Here is a 21,263-nt window from a genome sequence, read left to right on the forward strand (position 1 = left end):
GGCAGCATTACTGTGAACAGTGGACATTTTCTGGCAAGGCTATCAAAGACGTGGATAAGTGGCTCGCCAGTTACCAGTGGGTGGAAAAGTACAAACTTTGGAATGCAACAGTCATGCTGCCGAATGTTGTTTTCTTCTTGGACTCTACAGCACTGACATGGTTTACGAACCATGAAGCCTGTATAACTAGCTGGGACCGCTTCGAAGAGAAGTTTCACAGTTGTTTCGGGGTTACCATGGCGAAACGCAAATGCCCTGAGCAGACGTTATTCCAGCGCGCGCACGTGCCTGGGGCAACTTGCACAACGTACAATGAAGAGGCTCTGAAAATCTACAAAACGGTGAATACACGCATGTCTGAGGAAGACAGCGTTTGTCACCTTTTATAGTGTATCGCGGAGGACATATATAACTTTTTTTGATCACAAATGATAACTTGGATTCTGCTACGGCTGTCATCAAGCACTGTCGGGCGTTCGAAGTTTAAAGCTGCGTCGCATGACCACAAGTTCGGCCGTTTTCCTAATGGGACCACTCTTGCAATCATGGATTTTGATGACCATTCTCATGAGTATCCGAATTTAGCCGAAGGATTCGTCCCATTGTTCATAGTGAACTCTCTCGTCATCAAAATGTTGTTAGCTGCAATGAAACCTCCTGTAACCGCTGCTCCCTGCAGGCAGCTCCAATCCAACGCTCCATTTTATGGGCTACTATCGCTCACACTCATCCTGCCCGTGAACGCCGGAACGACTCCTACGGCTCTGCTGTATTCCGTCGTTCAAACTACAGCACGCCACTTCCTCCGCAACGACACCAGTGGCTGGGTTTCGCTGATGTCTTCGATCATAGTTCCAAGGATTATTATTTAGAGTGTACTCGTGAGCCACCAGCGTTTTATCGCTATGGTATGGTCGGCCACATATCCTGATTCTGCCGCCGCCGGAACCAGGTTGCACGCTACCAGCGCCGATGGTCGAACCGTTGATTTAATGTGAGTGCAGAAGTCCGTGACCCGACCTTTTCACCCTCTTCGGGTGAAAAGCTTCTGGTCGCAGCCTGACTCCCCGCTCACCGCTCCCGACGGTCGCCCTCTCCGCGCCGCCAATCGCCGCTACCGGGAAGCTAGGCTTGGCGGTCGATGGAGGTCATCGATGTTACCAATTCCTCTACCTATCGTTATGCTAAAGGACCGCCTGGAAATGTTAGTGGACGGTGCTAATGTGTTATGGTCTTAGTGGATACTGGTGCTACAGTTGCCGTGATGAGCGAAGATTTTAAAGGGACACTGCAGCGGTTTTTATATGTACCAATACTATAGGATTGTGAAGTAGATTATTTTTTGATCGTGCCTGTGAAGTTAGTTTTTGATTATGCATAAAACACGTGCGCTATCGTCGGCTGAAATCGCCTCAATTGAAATTTTCTGCGCCCCGCGCGACAGCTACAGAGGAGGAAAGCGTAGGGAGAAACCTCGCTTTTCCGTCCGTCGTAACGTCACCGTGAGGAGCCGGAGGAATTCGGAGCCACCGAAGGGGTTTTCGGCGTGCGTTGTTCCTCGTTTTGCGTGCGTTTCGGACGTACAAATCATGTTAACTTAGTTTTGTGCACCTGATACGACACAGCTCTGCATGTGTTCGCATGCACGCACAGCTGTGGACACGACGATGTAATCTTCCATTGTATTAAAAGCTCGCGGCGCAATTCAAGCCGACCAAAGGAAACATTTTACTCGAAGCATTTTCGTAAATAGGACTACATGCAGTTTGTTTCTAATGATATTTCTATGGGGCTTTGACAAAAAGGCATGGCTGAACCATGACGCGGTTCCTTCTGTTTCCTTGTTCAAAACAGTCGGGACAGTAACCTGTGACCCGTTCATGGACTGCAATCTTATGATGGGACGGCCAGACAGCATCGGCGCATGGTTGTATTAGCGTGTCTCGCTTTTGTGTGTTTTTTCTTTTGCACAAAATCTTCGCACAACGGCTTCTACGCTAAACATGGACAACTCATCAGTAGCGCGCGTGATGCTTTTTGCGAACTAGCAGATGATTAAGAAGAGTCCGCTGCTGTGTCGAAGCTAGATTGTGAAGACTGAGAGATCATTTTCAGCGCGGCACGTGCCTGATATGTTCGTGGAACAATTACGGGTGCATTATTAGAAGATAAGGAGTGTACCGCTTAGCTGGGTATATGCGCATTTAGGTAAGTAGCGCAAAGAGCGAGGTCTCCTTTGGTGCGTCCAAACAATCAATCATCGAAGTTGTTCATAAATGGCCTTGCGATTTTGGTCCCTTTGCTGCCTCGTCATTTTACGTAGTCCTGCCTTGTTTGCGGATGCTCATTAAGTTGGAACTGAAAACGACGAAGCTCTTGTAAGGAAACACAATTCAGAACACGGTTTTCTCATGAAGGTATGGGTGCGAAGGAGCTGCAGCTTGGCTTTCAACATACGTCAGCCGTCAATTCGCTAGACGTGTATTGTGACAGAAATGATAAAAAGGAAAGGCTTTCAACGTCTGGTAAATGTCGTATGACTGAAGCAGCATTCTGCGCGTATTTGACTTGGTCTGCAGCACAATGGCCCCGTCAATGCCTCGTATACATTGCATAGCTCTGCAACCGCGCTTCGCTTATTGTTCATTTGTCTGGTGGTAGCTGTGTACTGCTTCACCCTTTCTATAACATTCTTCGTTTCCCCAAGGTACCCCGACTGGCATTCAAAGCAGGATTTGGTACACCAAGCTTTGGGTTCATTTTTCACAACAATGACCTTTCAGGCGGGGCGAGAGGCCTGAGACAGAGGTAGTCGGCTAGGGCATTGTTCGTTGCCCTTCCTTCCCAGAAAAATGCGGGCCGAGGTTTCGCTGAGGGCCATGTAGTTTCTGCTGATAATGACACACACTACTTTTCAAAATGCCTCACTGTAACCAAAGCAAGTTTTCATGCCAAATCTACGCTCCCCACAACGGAAGTTCTGCATCGTTTCTGGGCGTATCTGGTACGGATACATGCGGTAAAATTCCTGATGGTCATTTGTGTGGAAATAGCATGTCATGACATTCACAAAGCAGCAGAGAGCTGCGATCAACCCAGTGCAGCGAAGGAGCCGCATCGGCAGTTTCCCCAGTCCATCATCCAAAAAACAGCGCGAACAAACGGGAACAAAAGGAAGAAATCACAGGAACAAGCGCTGTCCTATTATGGAACAGCGCTTGTTCCTGTGGTTTCTTCATTTCGTCCCCGTTTGTTCGCGCTTTTTTTAAAAAGATGTATCACCAACTCGCCCGCTTAACTATCCCCGGTCTTCAGAATGTCGTCACGCGACGTCTCGGCCAATCACGGGCGGCGGTGCGACCCGCAGTGAGCCCCATCGCGTGGGCTGCGTATTTCTGCTGAAAAAAGGCTGTTTCTGCTTTCTTCTGCCTAATTTTAATCTGATATTTGGGTTCGCAGCATGAAAAATTATGGCTTTCCGCTGAAAGCCCAACTTTTGCAAAAATTTCTGCAGTGTCCCTTTAAGAGTCGCCTCGGCCGTAAAATAATGTTCGGTTCAGATAGAACTCTTATTTCGTGGCGCAAAGGGAGAATCGTTGATTCCACTTGGTATTTGTAATTAGATGTAGCGATTTCTGGCCACGTGTTTAGAACTAAATTTATGGTGCTTCTTCGCCCTACGCATGACATTATTCTAGGTGTTTTCATCTTACATCAGCATGGCACAACTGTCCACTATAATAGTGGAGGGATATCAATAAGCCCTAGCCTTCGATCGGCAATCATAGAAAAATCGCCGCGGACTCCTCAAGCATTTTCCGTCTTGGAAGATACCGGCGTCCCGGCAATGTCCGCTATTTTCACCCCACTTGTATTCTCAGACACGGTTCTAAATGCTTTCGACACTATGGTGGAACCCGCTTCCCTTGCAGTGCTGGCGCCTCGCATCGTTGTTCAAGTGAACGAGTGCCATACCCCGCTTTGGACTGTCAATCCTTCCAACGAATCTGCTGCATTTTCGCGTATTTTGAAACTCGCTGACTTTGAAGACCGCCTTTCTGTGCCAATTACTGCGTTGGCTGACGGCGTTCGTTGTCCAACTGAACGTCCCGATCTGACAAATTCCCAATTCCTGTCCATGATAAACGACTTGCTGCCCCCCCCCCCCCCCCCCCCTAACGACCGCCCGATACTGATGCAAGTTATTTTGAAACATGTGGACGTGTTCGACTTCTCTCGAGATCAGCCATCACCGATTCCATCTTCCCGCATCCATCACATGATCGACACCCGGTATGCACACCCGATTAGATAGATGCCTTCCCGTGTCTCACCTTCAAAAAGTAAGATAATTGATGCCCAGGTTCACGATATGCTGCAACAAGGAGTTATTCAGGAATCACCGAGGCCATGGTCCGCTCCTCTGATTCGCGTGAAAAAGAAAGATGGCTCATGGCAATTTTGTGTCGACTTTCACCGCATCAGCACTCTCACAAAGAAGGACGTTTACCTGCTTCCGCGCGTTGTGAGGCCTTTGACTGCCTCCATTCAGCCTCCCACATGTCCTCTGTTGATTTACTTTCCGGATACTGATTCTGATGCATCTGAAAGACAAAGGGAAGACTGCGTTCGTGACCCCAATGCAATATATGAATTTAATGTGACGCCGTTAGGGCTATGCAACGCTCCAGCTACCTTGAAGAGATTTATAGACATCGTTTTGCGTGGACTGAACTGGCAAATTTTCATGTGTTACATATATAACGTAGCGATTTTTGAGAGGACTTTCGCCGCGCAGAACAGCTCTTTAGCTGTTGTCCTTACCTGCATGGAAAAATCCGGTCTCGTGCTGAACTCTAAGTGCCACTTCGGTGAACGCCAGATCGTTACGCTTAGGCATCAGATTGACAATGACAGTGTTAGGCCCGACCCACGGAAGATAGATGTCAGCTGCGTCAAAGAGCCCAAGCCTGTGAAAGAACTCAGGAGCTTCTCATGACTTTGCTCTTACTTTTGGCACTTCATCCCTAAGTTTGCTGACGTAGCCCACCCTCTCACATGCCTCTTGCAAAAAGATATTCCTTTCAACTGGACTCCCGAATGTGATCCTGCGTTCCTGCGTTTCGCCAGCTGAAGTTTGTTTCCTCGCAGCCTATACTGCATCAATGTTGTCCGCTGGAGCGCTTTTAGTTAAAGCAATACTGTTTCTTACTAGCATCATGCTCAAATAATTTTAAGCAGAACTTAAAGCATCATAGCAGACCTTCTTTTTCCGCTAAATTTAGGTTTTGCTTCAGAATTCAGTCAGTTTAGACTTTGTAGTGATATGCTTGATCGCTTAGTGCTCTTTCCAAGGCGTGTGAATAACGGTGCTAATTTTATATTGCAGGATGTTCCACATACCAAGAATCGGTCCTCGCATATCGCAGTGCCTATTTAGAGCTACGTTTGGAGGTGGGTGCAGCACGGTGGAATTTTCTGAAATTTTTATTAAAATATAAAAATGTGTAACGCATCCTTTGCGAAATCCTTTTGCCTGCCTAGAGGCACACTGCGGAGGGGCACTATTCATGGTCGTTTTTAGGGATAACGTATGTAGGCAAATAGAAAAGATGATACGGTATACCATCCAGTTTCTTGTATATTCAACAAAAATTTTCACCGCACTAATACTTGACATGAGCTTCATGTGAAGTTAGTCTCTGACTGTTTACACAATAGTAAGCAATATTTGTCATCATATGAAGTCCCAGTTCAGTACCGCAGCAAATATTGTAAGAAACCGGTTTTCGCACCGCACGAAGGTATTGGGGGTAATATAACGTTTCAGGCAAGAAATTATGCACCAATTTTAAATTGCATATTCACGGTGGCCTGACCTAACATTATTACTTAGAAGCATACGTTCTCTATCGATCATCTCCTGACACCCCCAACGCATGGAGTCGCGAGAGCTGTCGATGAATGTGTAGTCTATGATCCCTGCTTGTGAGATGTTGAACGAACCTCTTTTTGGCGCTGCTGCTATTTATGTCTATCGGCTAACATTTGAAATTAGCCTACGGCTTTCAGCTGAAAGTTATTCTGAGCTTACATGTAAAAGTGTAGGCCTTTCAAAATGTTCTGGTAAATCTGGCTGCTCACGATATCTTGAGTTTGATCAAAACTAACTCCACAAGCGGATAATCAGCGTCATTCGGTTGCGCTCCCCTGAGTTTTGTCTGGTGTGGGATATTCATAACAGGAACTGTACAAAAGCCGTTTGGGGCGACGTTTCCAACGAATCGCATTATTCACTTACAGAAACAGCTGCCTTTCGTTTCAGGAAAAAACATTTATCAATCGGTAACTTATCCACGCTAGTTGTTTACTGCTTGAATATGAATAGAAGGCCACTTCTTTTTTTCTAGACCGGTGAACAATAATAGGGCATTTTATTTTTTGTAGGAATCTCAATTATTGCTGAGGATATATACGGGATTGTTTTAGCTTGCTTTTTAGTAGTATTTTCATGCCCCATTTTAATTTTTCGCCTGTTAAGAATTAATATAAACTAGCTGTGAATTAAAAGCGGCATGCTTCGCGGTTACACCGATAATTGCAAAATTGATAAGCAGTGACTTAAATGCAAACTCGATGTGGGGTGAAAGAGATACTTTAAATGATAATTATCTGCAACCACTAGTCTAAGGCGAAACGTCATGAGCTTTCAGTGCTTTGTTTTGTGAGCAATTTGGCTGCTTTGAAAGTTTTGAAGGGATATAGATTTATCGGAGTTTTAGTCCTGTTATCGTGACCGGGAGAGGCGAGGTTAAACAATTTTTTGTCCAAGAAGACACTCTTTCCGTGAGCCGGAAACACACATATATCTGTTATAGACATTGGGAAAATGTTTCTTTGGCGCCCCAATATATTATAGACCGATGAAATATAAAATTTCGGACGGGCTGCGCTGAGCTAATTAACTACAGCCAAGGTCTGCACTTTCACATGGGTGAAACAAATTCAGCTTACAGAGTTATATAGAGAACTGAACATCCCGTTTGGGTACGTTACGAATGAAAAATATCGTTGTAGACGAACAAATAGCATTTCCTTGCGAACATTTTGGTAGCGTTGCATAGATGACCCACCGCACTTAATACGGCCCTTGTTATCAAATTTGGACAATTTGATAACAAGAGCTGGAATCTTGGAGAAAATTGAATTACGCATGAGTACTGAGAGAAAAATAATTGAGCAAATTCATTTTCGAACTAATGCATTATATCCAGCAAAAATAACATCGCTGAAGGTGCCTTCAAAAAGTGCTGAAAGCTGTCTAACACGTTTATGGTAGGGTCAAATGGTGCGCAACGTTCTAGTTGCTATTAGTCACCATTTTGTAAAAGAGCTCTTCCTGTTTTTTCACGTTGCTAATGCACAAGTTATACTGAGGTATTAATAATAAACTCGAAAAAAGTGACATGTCAAATTTTTGCTCATTATAACGCGGGCTTGGAGCTTAGCTTGTGTACTTTAGCAAGCGCATGTCGTGTTACGTTTCACTGTATGAAGGTATAGGTATGTAAAAAAAAAGCTTTTGCACGTCCGGTAAAATACAGTTGATTTTTCTCACCTGCTGACAACAATAGCCTTTTCGACAGGTTAGTGAAGCGTTTTCGCGTGTCTCCATTCAGCACAAAAACGAAATCGTCCAAGCATATATTATTTCAAAACCTGCAAAGACGGGTGCTGCAAGGGACAAAAATGCATTTAAAGCTAATGCTGTTTTGCGACACACTTGCGGTCGCTAACAAATTTCATTTGAATAGTCGTGATGGCATGTTGTTTGCATACTAGATTCAAATTATGGAAAAAAATTGGAAACGTACGACCTATTTGTTCACTTCCTTCCATATGGCCCCATTAATGTAATCAGAGGAACAATTTCCAGATGCACGCTACATTGATACTCGATATATTATATTGAAGGAAAATCTCTTTTGCTCTTGTTTTCTTTCTTTGTTCAAAGATATTTGATTGATATGTAGCCTAATGCATATTTCGAAGCGGCCATTATTGCGCATTTACAGAACATTTGGGTACTCGTTATCCCTTCACGCAATACCCAGAGCGCTCTTCAAAGCTGCGATCAGTGCCTTAATATATTTTAATATCGCACTCGCATCCACGGAGTGGCAAGCAAGGTGCGCTCAGTGTGCCCCCTTTTGAGGCCTTGGACGATGTGAGCCGCGAGCCGGTCGTGTTTTCTGGCTAGTCACCACACCCGGAGTCAGCGGTGTGCCATTGTTTATCCTAGTTACGCCTGCAGGCAGTACGCCGTTGTAGAAAGCGCGCAGCTAGCTTGGGCACACCGCAATCCCGCTTCTGGGTACAGAGCTCTATTGTTGGCGCATTTTATATTACAAATTGTCGATGTATCGGTCTATTGTGCAGTTCCCTTCGAGTTTAATATATATGGGGATCCACTATTCATGCAAGATATGCTTTACGGCGAGGAGCATAATTTTATATTTATTGCAGGCTGTAAGAAAACCAATCTTTTAAGATTATATAGGCAATTTTACTAAGGGAGAATTGTGCGCTTTTTTTCCAGTCAGTTTTGCGCACGAGCGTGCCAAAAGCCGCAGCGTACGATGATGACCAATGAACCCGTAGTTGAAGAACCCGAGAGCGCTATCGGCATGGCTTAATTACATTAACAGAAGGGTTGCGTAAAGCAACTAATCAATAATAATGCAAATTTGCCTTTGTGAATGTTGATAATTGTTGCGTATGTGCAATATAATCTAAAAAAAAAGCCTAATTACTTTTTTACTTTTCAGCCAACTTCTTCCAGCCTCACGATTTCTTCTGGACAAAGCAATCTTCGTCAAAAGTCGAAACTCTTGCCAACTGTTTCAATAGCCAGTATTCGAAACAAAACATGGTAAGGGGAAGTTCTGATATTTTTTTTTTTTATTTGAACATACATCTTAGTATACTGAGCCGCAAGGCTCTGTATTGGCTCTGTATTGAGGCCAATTCTATTTCTTACTTATGTTAATAATATAGTAAAAGCTGTACACAGTGGTGTTAAGATAAAGCTTTTCATATAGACTGCGTTCTGTACACCACAGTTAAATCTAAAACCGACCAAATTAATTTTAACGTAGGTCTCGAAGAAATTTTTGGCTGGTGCACGAAATAAAACGTGTATTTAAATACTGATACCAGGACCAAAACAGTTTTACAGCATTTTTACTCAGTTAATAGCATTCTTGAATCAAAAGCTGCAAAATATCTGGGCGTTGCTATTAGAGAGATCTACGAGGGGACACCCATATTAATAACGTCTGTACCAAACCCATCAAATCGCTCTAGTTCCGGCCTGAGCTTTCGATATCCCCTGCCCATGTTACGTTAGCAGCATATAAATTGTTAGTCAGGCCATTTTTGGAGTACGCGTCCTGTCTTTGGAACCCCTTCACTAACAAAAACATAGCCAGGTTAGAAAAAGTCCAAAGGATTGTGGCTAGATTCATTTGTAACAAATTTAAAAGAGCTGACAGCCCAACAGAAATAATCATACATCTCGGCATTGACACACTTAAAACCAGACGTAGTGAATGTCGATTAAGCTGCTTAAATACCATGTGCAATAACCAAATCCTAAAAAATTATCATAATTTCATTACCGCTAGCATCTCGCATGCAAGCTCCCGTTTTAACAATGGAAAAATGATTCAAGGGTATGCTGCTCTGAATGGTAAAACAGCGCATAATACGAACGACAACGAAAGAACACACAGACGATGTGTGCGCTGTTTTACCATCATGAATCACTAACTCGCCCAACAAGCATCACTTCCTGCTGTAAATGACACGTTTAAAATTTTAGAATCGTAAGCGACTGCAATAAATTACTAAAATATTGTGTTGATAACTGCAGTGGTGATACATTTACTGCAAATTGTAAGAAAATGCGTACGTGGTGTCCTTGTGCTCCTGTGTGCGATCTCATTTGCTGCAGTTGATGTCCTAAAGTGATGTAGCTTATGCGTATTGTGTGGTGTAAGTTTTATTGTATGCAATTTGTTTGTGCTCACTCCTGCTTGTAGTCATGTGACTCTGCAGTATTTTTATTAAATAAATGAATAAATCAAACATCTAATCCCAAATATTAATCACCAAAATTGCAGTAGAAGTATTATTGTAAGTGAGATCGGTGTTTAAGTGTATTGTGAATATTTTAGTTACCGCGGGATCCAAACTTGGTCCGGTCATGCAATTATAGTCAGGTCATTATTAACTAAAACTAAACGCAGACCTTTTTGTTCAGTGAAGCGAACGAGTAAATTTATATCTGGATGTATTTGATAAATTCAATTACTTGATTGGTGCGTTTTGCCCGCGATGTCTCATGGATGCTATTGCATTCTAGCTTGTGAACACTTCTGATATTTTTTCTTGTTCTGAGTAAAACCTGATATGAGGAATATCGAATACGAGGTTCAGCCCCAGCAAATATTCTTTTATTTTTGGCACATTTACCTGCAAATATTCAAACCCCTAAATATGAGATTACAGTATACCACATTTTTCTCAAGCCAAGGACATTTCATCGTAAACTTTGTATCAACGAACTGAAAGAAAAGGTAATTGGAATATTCGCAGACGTGTTTTGTCACAGCCCGATTATACCATAAAATATCTGCGACTTATTCTGTTAATACTGAAATAATGAATGATCATTTAGGAATAGCGATCCGTTAGTGTAAAGAGCATAAGACTTTAAAAGCCGACTGCTTGAAAGAGAACTGTTGGACAAAGCCTAGGTATGATTCAAAGTATTCATTATGAAATATACGTCTATCTGCAAAGGTGAATACTATGAATTGAAGTCTTAATAGGCCTTAAAGAAAACGCCAGGTACTTTTCACGCTTAGTAAAAATTGATTCCACTTGTTGATTATAACGTACTGATGCATAGTCGGAAGGAAAATACCCTGTGTGTGTGTGTGTGTGTGTGTGTGTGTGTGTGCGTGCGTGTGCGTGTGTTTGTTTGTGTGTGTGTGTGTGTGTGTGTGTGTGTGTGTGTGTGTGTGTGTGTGTGTGTGTGTGTGTGTGTGTGTGTGTGTGTGTGTGTGTGTGTGTGTGTGTGTGTGTGTGTGTGTGTGTGTGTGTGTGTGTGTGTGTGTGTGTGTGTGTGTGTGTGTGTGTGTGTGTGTGTGTGTGTGTGTGTGTGTGTGTGTGTGTGTGTGTGTGTGTGTGTGTGTGTGTGTGTGTGTGTGTGTGTGTGTGTGTGTGTGTGTGACAACTGCGCTTCAACCGTTTCCCTCAAATATTTCATTGAAAGTTTTGATGTTTGATAAAAGAAAGAGGTCCGCAATCATGGTTCTCAAATTAATGGCAGTATATGTGGTCCCAGTGATTTGCCCAAGTTCCAGCATTGTACTTTCGAATTCCAGTCGTTATAGAGAAATTTGTGTCATATTTCCTGGCTTTGCGTAGCTTTTAAAAGTCCTCTGTTTAGTTAAAGCACAGTTTTTGTGAAGGGTTGTGAAGGGAGGGATAAATCACTGTAGGCTAAGCTCTATTGCCCTTTGTTACTCTTAGCGCTGCAGCTTGATACTTAAAAAAATGCTAGATTATAGATAAAAGTTTCTCGGTACTTTGATTGCGAAAACAGTTTCTAGTTGCATAATTTTACTAGACTTCCACAAAACGTTTGAGCAAGAAGCACCTATGTTCTTGATGCACAACAGCTCGCTATTTGTTTTAGTCTATGTTTGGTTCAAGCTGTATTATTCAATTAGAAAGCCAGCAATTCTATTTAGAAGCAGGCAAGAGTTAAGGGGGATCTAAAAATTATTCCGTAGCCCTCCAGTATTGCCCTTCTCATAACCTGCGCGACATTATGCGTCGCCTTCGACTGCATACCGTTAGTATGTTATTCAAGCCCTCTATTGCTTTATATATTATCAGAGAAATTGGGCAAAAAAGAAACAGTTGCTCCTATTTTTAATCCATATACATCGTCCCAGCTAATCGTGCAAAGTACAAAAAGGGGTGTTTCCTTTTTGTACTTTTGAGAAACTTTCGACAAATGTCTTGACACGACATGCAAAGATGAAGAACCAACGAGCCAAATTTGAAAGGTAGACTGAACATTGAATTGTGCAAAAAAAAAAAAAAACGGTATTATATAGAGGCCTCTCATAAAAGTCCGACTTTTAAACTTGTAAAGATATAGTATCTTCATCGCTTGAAATCGCGCGCTACAGAATATTGTGTTTGTAAAGTGTATACGCATTCCTCGTGTATTTTCTGCAGGACTCATCACCGCAGCTTTCAAGAATCGAAGCAAACAGCGCAATCGTTGTGGCCTTCGAGGTGCGGAATAAGTCTCTCCTTTCGTTTGCAACGTAGTGTCCTCAATACAGCGAATCTAAAAAGAAAATATGAAACGTTCGATTTATCTGCGATTTCTAAATTTGACCAACCAGTGTTTTTGTAGAGACTATTGTTTAAATTCTTTGTGTCACGCAAAGATATCATAGTTTTCCTTTTCAGTTGTTGCATGAGACTGCAGAAGCACCAGCGCGTTATATTTCCGTGCTCGTGCAACTCTTTACAGGCTTGCACTATTAACAAGCCGTGGGGGGCCAAGCTGATTTGGCGACCACAAATATTATTTAGGAACCAGTGAAGAATATAGATCACCTAGCAAAGTATACTCATATTTCTTTGCTACAAACGCAGTACATCGCAAAGTGAAAGATTTTCACGAGACCGCGTGCCTCATTAACAAGAACGAATCGTCCTTGGCAGCAGTTTTAAGGTATTTAGAATTTATTACTCCAGTTGAGAACCTTCTAGGCTTAACATGATCCACAAATATGCAACGAAGTCAACATGCTTCAGAACGGGCTTCACGGTCTAGCGCAGCGTGAAGGGACGTGCTTTTGAAGTTTAGAATTTACGTCATCAAATATTGCCTCTGGAATGTGCTGCTTGATTTTTTTATATCGAACGGCATCACCACCAGAAAGAGAAGCCGCGCACTACTCTTCATCGAGGATGTACACAGCCAAGCTTAAGGCATGAGACAATTGTTCTGTTCCTTAGAATACACACCACCAGTCACTTTTTAGGCACAGCACTGACATTAAATGCTTCACGGATGCAGCGAACTTGTCTACGAATATTTCCTATTATTAAAAGCTGCAGCTTGTGTGCAATATCTATGGCTTACAAAATGAAATTAAATTAGGTGTGCTTTTACTCTTTTGATGATTTAAATGGCACTAATGGTAAAAGTACTGGGAAAATGGTGAAAAAAGTTTGAGTGCTTAGTGAATCAAAGCATAGGATATCTGTTTCGTAAACTGACGCTACATTTACATTTGAGTCTTTGGTAAGCATTACTACAAAGCCTCAACTATGATTGATGTAGTCCCTTGCTGCGGTTGCTGGTCATAATGTTGAACAGAGATGCCAATTTAGAGAGACAAGGTTTGGCTATTGCATCTCCCATAACTACACTAAACAAAAACTTTACCACTTCCCTGTCTCTCTGTGTGCTACCGCGCCCTTTCCAAGTTATCTGGCCTTTTATTTATTACGTGTTTTTTTCACTCACCTTCAGTAGTTGCCATATACATCCCAACCACGAGAGTATTTCTGTTCATTTTGATTGCTTCTGCAACCAGTAATTGATTAGAATCTTCTGCGGGCCGAAATTGCCTTCCGCGCCAAGCTTGCACGTCTAAAGCACGCGTCTGAAAAAGTTCATGTCACGCTCTTGTACCTTTCATAGGAGACCTTTGGGTTGTTTAATAAAAATCTCATATTGTATTTTGTGATGACTACAGTGGGCCTATAAACACGTCATGTGGTCGAAGTTATTCTACTATCCGTTCCCTATCCGCTAAAAATACGACGGTATAATTTTGATTGAAAAAAATACACTTGGCCAAAATTTTGCCAACCCCTCTAATAACGGCGAGAACAAGGTCGTGGCTCCATCGCTTTAGGTACGCGTACTGCAGAAATGGAGGTTGTTATTGTATGTTAAGATCCTGCTGCTTTTACAGGCCTATCAGGATCGGCTGTGGAGCAAGCAATACTTTGAAATGGATTACGTCCTTGATGGTCTCCCTGATGCCACTGCAGATCAGCTCTTCTTCCTGTATTATGCACTGGTAAGGTTGCACGACTCCCAACATTTTGGTTCAATGATTCATTCTTATATTTCTTCTAAATAGCCCTACGCATGATGTTTTTATCATGAATCCTCTTTGTTTTGTCGAGACACATGAGATTATTTGAGCTATGCTGAGCATTTGTGCTGACTTCAGATTTTTCTTAGACTCTGTGGTTCGACAAAGGTTCCAAGATTTAATGTTTAAGATTTCCGTAAACGTTTGTTCAGAGTGATATTTAGTTTCGCTGTTTACTCAGGGTTCAATGAAATCAAGCACTGCAATGCGAAACAAAGCAAGAGATCAAGGACAGTAATATTTCAGTAATTGTTCGGAATTCCTTGACGCGCACACGTACGCACTTGAATTGCGGACAACACAAATGTAAGCGAAATTCTGCAAAATAGGTCATATGTGGAAAGATCACAACTATGCAATCGCTAAAGCTGCGCGCTGCATTCTTGTGTGTTGTCATAGTCAAATTCCAGGAACTTGGCGGTGTAAACGTTGCATCGAAGGAACTGCCTCGCGCTAAGCCTCCCTAAAAATCATGTTGTACGAACTTGCCCAGAACTCCACTTTACTCAAGGAACGTTCGTTCCCTCTGTAGCCAACATTGCTTAGTGAGCGCTGCGAGCCCCTGCAAGCCATATTTTAAAGTCACCATGGGCTGTCAGATTAGAGGTCACTAAAAAGTGGGCATGGGCATACAGCACGCGATAACAGCACGTCTACGTGGATTCGAGCGTCTATAAGCTGGATGTTCATTCAAGTACATCCTCCCAACGTTTTGACCTGAAGGCGCAAGCGTCGACCACTAAGAAGGCGCCTTATGAAGGAGCACAGTGGCTATGTGAGAATATATGCGCGCGCTCTATCAGCCGTTCCGTGAAGTTGCCCTCTGCTAAACTGTTCGGTAACCGGACCTCACGCCCGCTTATAATCAGTTATCTTCTTTATGCTTTTTTTCTCAACGCTGCCATCGAGTTTTATGTGAAGGGTCAATGCTTTGTATCCGACATTCTCCTTTCCATTTCATATGGTTTACGCAGCACTTTACTGCCTATATTAAACTGTCACTGCTAGTCGTGTCGATAGAAACTTTAATCTTTTAAAAACAAATATAACCCAGGAGCCTCCCGAAAGTCTTAACAGAAATAAATGTATTCCTCTAAAGCAAAAACAAAATAAAAATGCATTCTGAGGAAGAAATTCTTACCTCGCTCTGGTAAGAAAATAGGCGTTTCATAACGTGAAGCATGATCTAGCACTGGCATATTATTAACCTATTTTCTTTATTAATCTAAACATTTCTCTCCTGCAAGGAAGAATACAGCACCATGATTCCGTTCAGTCTCTTTTTTTTTAGCGGCGTTCAGAAAGCGGGTAAAAAATCGGCAGTGGGTTAATTCAGAAGAGCTAGGATATGCAAAACGAAAACATTAGTATTTGCGGATGAGAGTGAATTGTTTCTCGGTTTTTGTTATTTCGCACCTTCTTCGCCGCCTAGCGTTGCCGTTTTTGCGTTGCGTTGCGTTGTTGCTCTTCGGGAGTTTCCACGTCTCGTTTAGTTCTATCGGATTCAGTTTTTCTACGTACCGCTTTTTCATGGCGAGCGATGTCGGAAAGATGAGTAGAATAGGCTTACAGGCGAGCGTAGCGAGCGCTCGCACTATGCACTGCTTCATCATCCATGAAATAGTACTACAGACTCGGGGCAATTCTCAACGTAAATATATACCTTCGCCAGTGAGCGGCTGCTCAACGGCTTATATACCCGCTGCGGTGAAGCAGCTGACGAGCAACGCTCAGGCAGAGTAATGCGCATAGCCAAGTGATGACGTCATGGGCGGCGCTCTGCAAAGACCGGCGTAATGTACCGGTACGAATGAAATTTGTTGGGCAAGTGAAGAAGCAGGTATGCGACGTAGAAGAAATGAAGAAGCAGCAGACGATAAATTTAGCGCCGTCCGCTCCGTTCCCCACGCGTGCAAAGAGGCGGGCGGCAAGCATGCGGCGCACCGCGAGGCACGCAGCTGAAGGTCGGCTGAAGGTCAAATTATGGCGTACGCGAAATGCGCCGCAGCTAGCCTAGTCAAGTCACTTGAAAAGCGTCAACAGGCAAAAATGAGGTGGGGCTCGGACCAGTCCCCTTAACAGCCTGACCCCCCCCCCCCCCCCCCCCTTGACGAAAGCTGCACTTCACTGTTCGTTGCGCGCGTACGCGTACTGTAGCTAATTTTGCCTCTGTGCTCCATCAAACGGCGCTTATCGACTCAGCAGTCGGCGCTCGTGTGTTGAGGTAAAAAATTGGGAGGGTGTACGTTCTGTTAGGGGCATGAGCCGATGGTCGCTTAAGGTAACAAATTGGATTCATAGGGAGAGAAAGCCTAGCAGGGGGCGGCAGAATGTTAGGTCGGCGAATAAGGTAAAGAAGGTCGCAGGGGTCAAGTGGATGCAGCTAGCACAGGACCGAGTTAATTGGAGAAATATTGAAGAGGCCTTCAACCTGCAGTGGCTATTGTTCGGATGATAATTACCTTCTGTTATTAACGCTGCCGTGTGGCCAGAGTTCATGTTCAGCAGAGAGTTGGCTCTGGAATGGTCATGACAGCGCCACAGCAGTTGAAATTGTTCTTCAAACTTTTTGTCAGATTTTTAAGTCACCTAAATGTGAGAGCTTATTTCTTTCATGCATAAATTAAACACTGAATTGTCTTACTGATTTTCGCCAATGCTTAGTGCCATTGCTACTAACATTGTCCCCAGTTGTTTGCCGCCATATGCTCCGTGAGCACCGTGCCCAAGTTTATAAGGGCGAACTGCAGTCGTCTTTAACTTTTTGTGCACATATAGATGCAACACATTGATGCTGCATTATACAGTTCGGTGGTCCAATGCATATTTTATGGACGCAACATGCCATTGTGCATAAACAAATTGCGTCAGCCATTTCGTAGCTCAGGAGTGGCACGTAGCAACTTCGAAAAATCAGTCCCTTGTGGTAAGCGTGGTAGAGAGTAATCTCGAACAGTCAACCTTCCTTCATTCATTTCGTCTTAAAAAACTCGCTCTGTTAGTATAAACAGCGGTACATTACTTTTTAGTTTTTGCACGGCTTGTTGATATTGTGGACCTCCTAGTGCCTGCATCTAAAGAACACACTATTCATATGTGTCTCTGTCACCGACTGACTTATTTATTTCAGTAATATCCCTACATGCGTTTTTCTCAGTTCTTTTCTTCGTCTTACTTTTCTCCTACGTGGTCTCATACTGAAAGGTATGCGCTGCAAGAGAAATGGTGTCAGTACACATTCGAGCTCTTCTTTAACCCAAAGAATAAGAAAAAGAAGCTTTTACAATAAATAATAATGTGTGAATGCCCTCAAGCCATAGACAGTGGTTTCACTAAATGAGCAAAACAGTTCTTTATTTGTCGAGGACAACGCAGTTGTGATGTTTCGGTTTATTTACTGTTAAGGCTGCGCACATTCATCTTTGCAGAACCACTGTCAAAAGGATGACGTTGGTAGCGCCAACACGACGATGAGCCCAGAAGAAATGTAAGTTTTATATCGTATGCTCTGTGCGTCATCAAAGAGATTCAGGAAAATTATGCGTACATTTATTTCTTCTTCTTCTTCTAGTGTTAAAGGGCCTTGGAGCTGTAGAAGGACAGTGGATGCAAAATATTAAAGCGGTACAAGTATATAGGGGACTGAGTAGTGGAGGTGGAAATAGTAAGCAAATGTGGCAGATTGCAAGTAAAATAGGGCTGAGGGAAGCGAAGAATAATATAGTCAAGAAAAATTAGAAACCCGCAAAATGCAACGGATAGGCATTTAAATTAAATCTATCTGAAGCAAGAGTCTGGAAGGTGACAGAAAATAAAGAAGAAGTAGCTGCAACACTGCATAACAGAGCAAAGCAGATCCGAAAGATCAAAGAGAAAACGTCAAAAACGCGACTATATAGGCGTTTAAATTAAATATTCAAATGTCTTCCCGCTCCACAAAAGCAGACTCATCGAAGAATTCGTCAGACCGCAGTCAGGCACAAGGTGGTAGCTGCTTCCAGTTTTTGTTAAGGCGAAAGCCTTATATGGCTCTCAAGACGCAAAATCTGATCCCGGAAAGAATGTCCACAAAATGTACCCACTAGGGATGTCTCAGTGAGGTGAGCTCGTGAAAACAAAATAGGAAAGTGAAACTTTTCCACTCCAGGACTCGATCCACCATGTTTTTGTAGTTTGGTTTATGGGGTTTAACATCCCACAGCGACTCAAGCTATGAGACACCCCGTAGTGGAGGACTCCGGAAATATCGATCCCCTGGGGTTCTTTAACGTGCACTGACAGCGCGCAGCACACGGTCGCTTTGCTTCTCGCCTCCACCAAAAAACGGCCACCGAGGCCGGAATTTTCTTACCCTAGAATAGCGCCAATGTCCTCAAAAAGTACATAATTCTCATTTTGTAACGCAATGACGCTGGACGGCGTTGAGGGAAAGGAAAAAAAAAGCGCATCTGGGAAGGAAAAGGGAATTGTCACTGGAGGTGCGGGAAGGCGTCATCGTTCGAGAAACATGCCAACAGCGGCAGCATGCAGGCTGCGCCTATTTCCTCCTTGCCTACGTCGCCACGTCGGCAGAGAGCTTCATTCCACATATGCTTTAACAAATGCCAAAATACATTTCAGCAAACCAAATAAATCTCGCCAACTTCTAAGAGTGTGGCTTTGACACACTCTTAGTGCAACCAAGGACTCTAATCTTGGTAACCAGTCCAAGGCACATTTTTTATTTCAAAACCTAAAAAAAAAACTTGTGAATACCTTAACGAAAATACATGCGTTCTGGCCGGGTATCAATACCACACTCAAACCCCACCATTCAGGAGTGCCATGTGCTATAGACGCACACAAGCATAACTGAATTAAAACGACAACCATCTTCATTGACGCTTCTTAAAAACTGGTAATAAATAAAAAAGAGCATCATTCAACGTCGCTATTGGCGACGACGCGCCAAGGCCCAGTTTTGGGCGGTAGCGGCGGAATGGGCTAGAGAAGCTTGATATGCCGCTAATAACCCGTAAGATAGCTTTTTCTGGGAGATTCTGGCATAATGAGGAAGGTGATAGGTCACACGCAAACACACTGGGTTTGGTCATAGTAACTGGACATCTGCCTCTCGTACTTGTTTGATACCGAGTCACAGAAATTGCTTTTGACCGCTGTTATTTCAAGTGCTTCTTCGGGCTACCGGGTAGCGATACGGTCGCCTGCAGTTCCACTGTTCTTTCCCAGCCATTACCCTGCCATGACTATGAATTCGCAGTGTGTTAATAAGATAGTGAATGCAATGTGAGCAAGGTGTCTACGCGATACTGACTATCTGGTGCTGAGTACTGTGGTGGCTCTTCGCTGCAGTTATTTTGCTTAAACGCAGGAAGGATCGTCACCTGGTTTCAAATGCAAAACATTTATTGAGTTATATTACTGTCCACTGGCACTGTAAAAACAAAACAATACTAGCAGAGGCGAAGTGTGCAGGCAGCAAGCTTCGGGGATAGCCGTTGATGGCGATTCACTCGTATTCATTAGCTCATACAATTCAGATTTGGTTGGCTAGCGCAGGAAGTAATTCAGCCTTTAATTGCCATGTCCTATATGTTGACACACCTCAAAAAGCTGCACACTAGGCCATTTGACATGGCATTGTTTTTTTTTTTTACCTTTTCAAGTCTCTTTTTATTTGTACATGAAATTTGAATTATACTGAAACGTGTGCGTCCACACATTAATATTTGCGATGTCTCATACTCTGGCGATTTCGGGTGAAAATGGTTTGCTTAATTTAACACACGATGGATGATGAACTAGATCACATGCTTCTATGCAGCACATATCCATGATATCAATTTATTCCCTTTGCGCACTGTACCACTCGAATTCGCAGATTGTTGATTTTCAGAACATGAATGGTCTCATCACTGGTTTATTTTTCTACGCAGGGTGAATATCCCTTTAATGAACTCCCCGGACTTTTCAACGGCTTTCAAATGCAACGCCGGGACGCCCATGAATCCGGCCAAGAAGTGTGCTTTCTGGAGTTAGGAAACCACTTTGGCTTGGTGTGCAAGGCAGCATGCAATAACAAACAATGCTTTGCTTCCTTGAATGTCTTTTTATTCCGTCCTTTGTCTCCCAAAGACGAGACGAAGACCGTGTATTAAACATTCGGCATTAAAAGCGCACGTGTATAAGTTTGCTGTTGTTCCAACACCCAGGTGAAATATCTCTCTCTATCTGTCTCTTTCTATATATATATATACCAGGTCTCTCAGCTAACTTGAACCAAGGGTTAGAAAATAAAATATGTGAAGTAGGTCAGTGAGGCCTATTGCATACAAATACCAGTCTCCTTGTGCACTACAGACATTTTTTTTGTTTTGCAATTACTTAATTAGTTAATTACGTTAATTTTTCTATTTTACTAAATATTCACCTTACACCAAAAATGTGAATTGCGAAGTTGTAAAGCACCTTCAGAAACCCCCCTTCCATTAACTGCGATAAAGAAAGTCTCGCGTGTATCTTTTTTTTCCACGCTCAAAAGAAAGCCCGCGAAATACAAATAATACCACGTGACTAGCGCATTTGAGCGCCGCGATTGTGGGGCTCTCAGTCGTGGTTTTACCGAACGAAATCAGCTGCGGCAATGACCCGATGGTCCCATTGCAGCGGCAGGCTGAAATGTTGGCGATGGTTGGAGCGAGCTCGAGCTCGCCCGTCGCCACCGAGATCTTGGTGAGGCCTCCGCATCCCAGCAGCCTACGTCACGACTGGCGGATGGCGATAAAGTGCCAGCAAAGGAAGGTGCGAGCGCGAATCTGAGTCGACTCGCATACATGTCATCTTGAGCCTGTACGCGCAGATTCAGTGGCTGATACCTTATCGCTCCTCCCCTTGCCGTTACATTCGCTGATGGGAGAGAAAGTGATGCAAAAGCTCGCCGCGCTCGCTGCTACTTGCATCGTCACATGGGCTGGCTGTCTGACGCGGGCGAAGAAG

At 43.3% G+C, this 21,263-nt stretch overlaps 1 protein-coding gene across 1 annotated transcript in view; it reads left to right on the forward strand.

Moving 5' to 3' along the window:
• The window catches only part of LOC146200186 (neprilysin-1-like), a 33,750-nt gene extending 13,387 nt beyond the window's left edge, over window positions 1-20,363 (forward strand). Inside the window, exons 6-11 of the mRNA XM_084592286.1 lie at window positions 5,390-5,454; window positions 8,829-8,932; window positions 12,319-12,378; window positions 14,082-14,189; window positions 17,696-17,754; window positions 20,204-20,363. Of these exons, the coding sequence (XP_084448412.1) occupies window positions 5,390-5,454; window positions 8,829-8,932; window positions 12,319-12,378; window positions 14,082-14,189; window positions 17,696-17,754; window positions 20,204-20,306 (499 nt within the window). The 3' untranslated portion in view covers window positions 20,307-20,363. The remainder of the gene's footprint in view (window positions 1-5,389; window positions 5,455-8,828; window positions 8,933-12,318; window positions 12,379-14,081; window positions 14,190-17,695; window positions 17,755-20,203) is intronic.
• Window positions 20,364-21,263: the final 900 nt, after the last annotated feature.

Source organism: Amblyomma maculatum, chromosome 2 (genome assembly GCF_055883805.1).
Source record: "Amblyomma maculatum isolate TAMU_Amacu chromosome 2, ASM5588380v1, whole genome shotgun sequence".
Taxonomy (NCBI): domain Eukaryota; kingdom Metazoa; phylum Arthropoda; class Arachnida; order Ixodida; family Ixodidae; genus Amblyomma; species Amblyomma maculatum.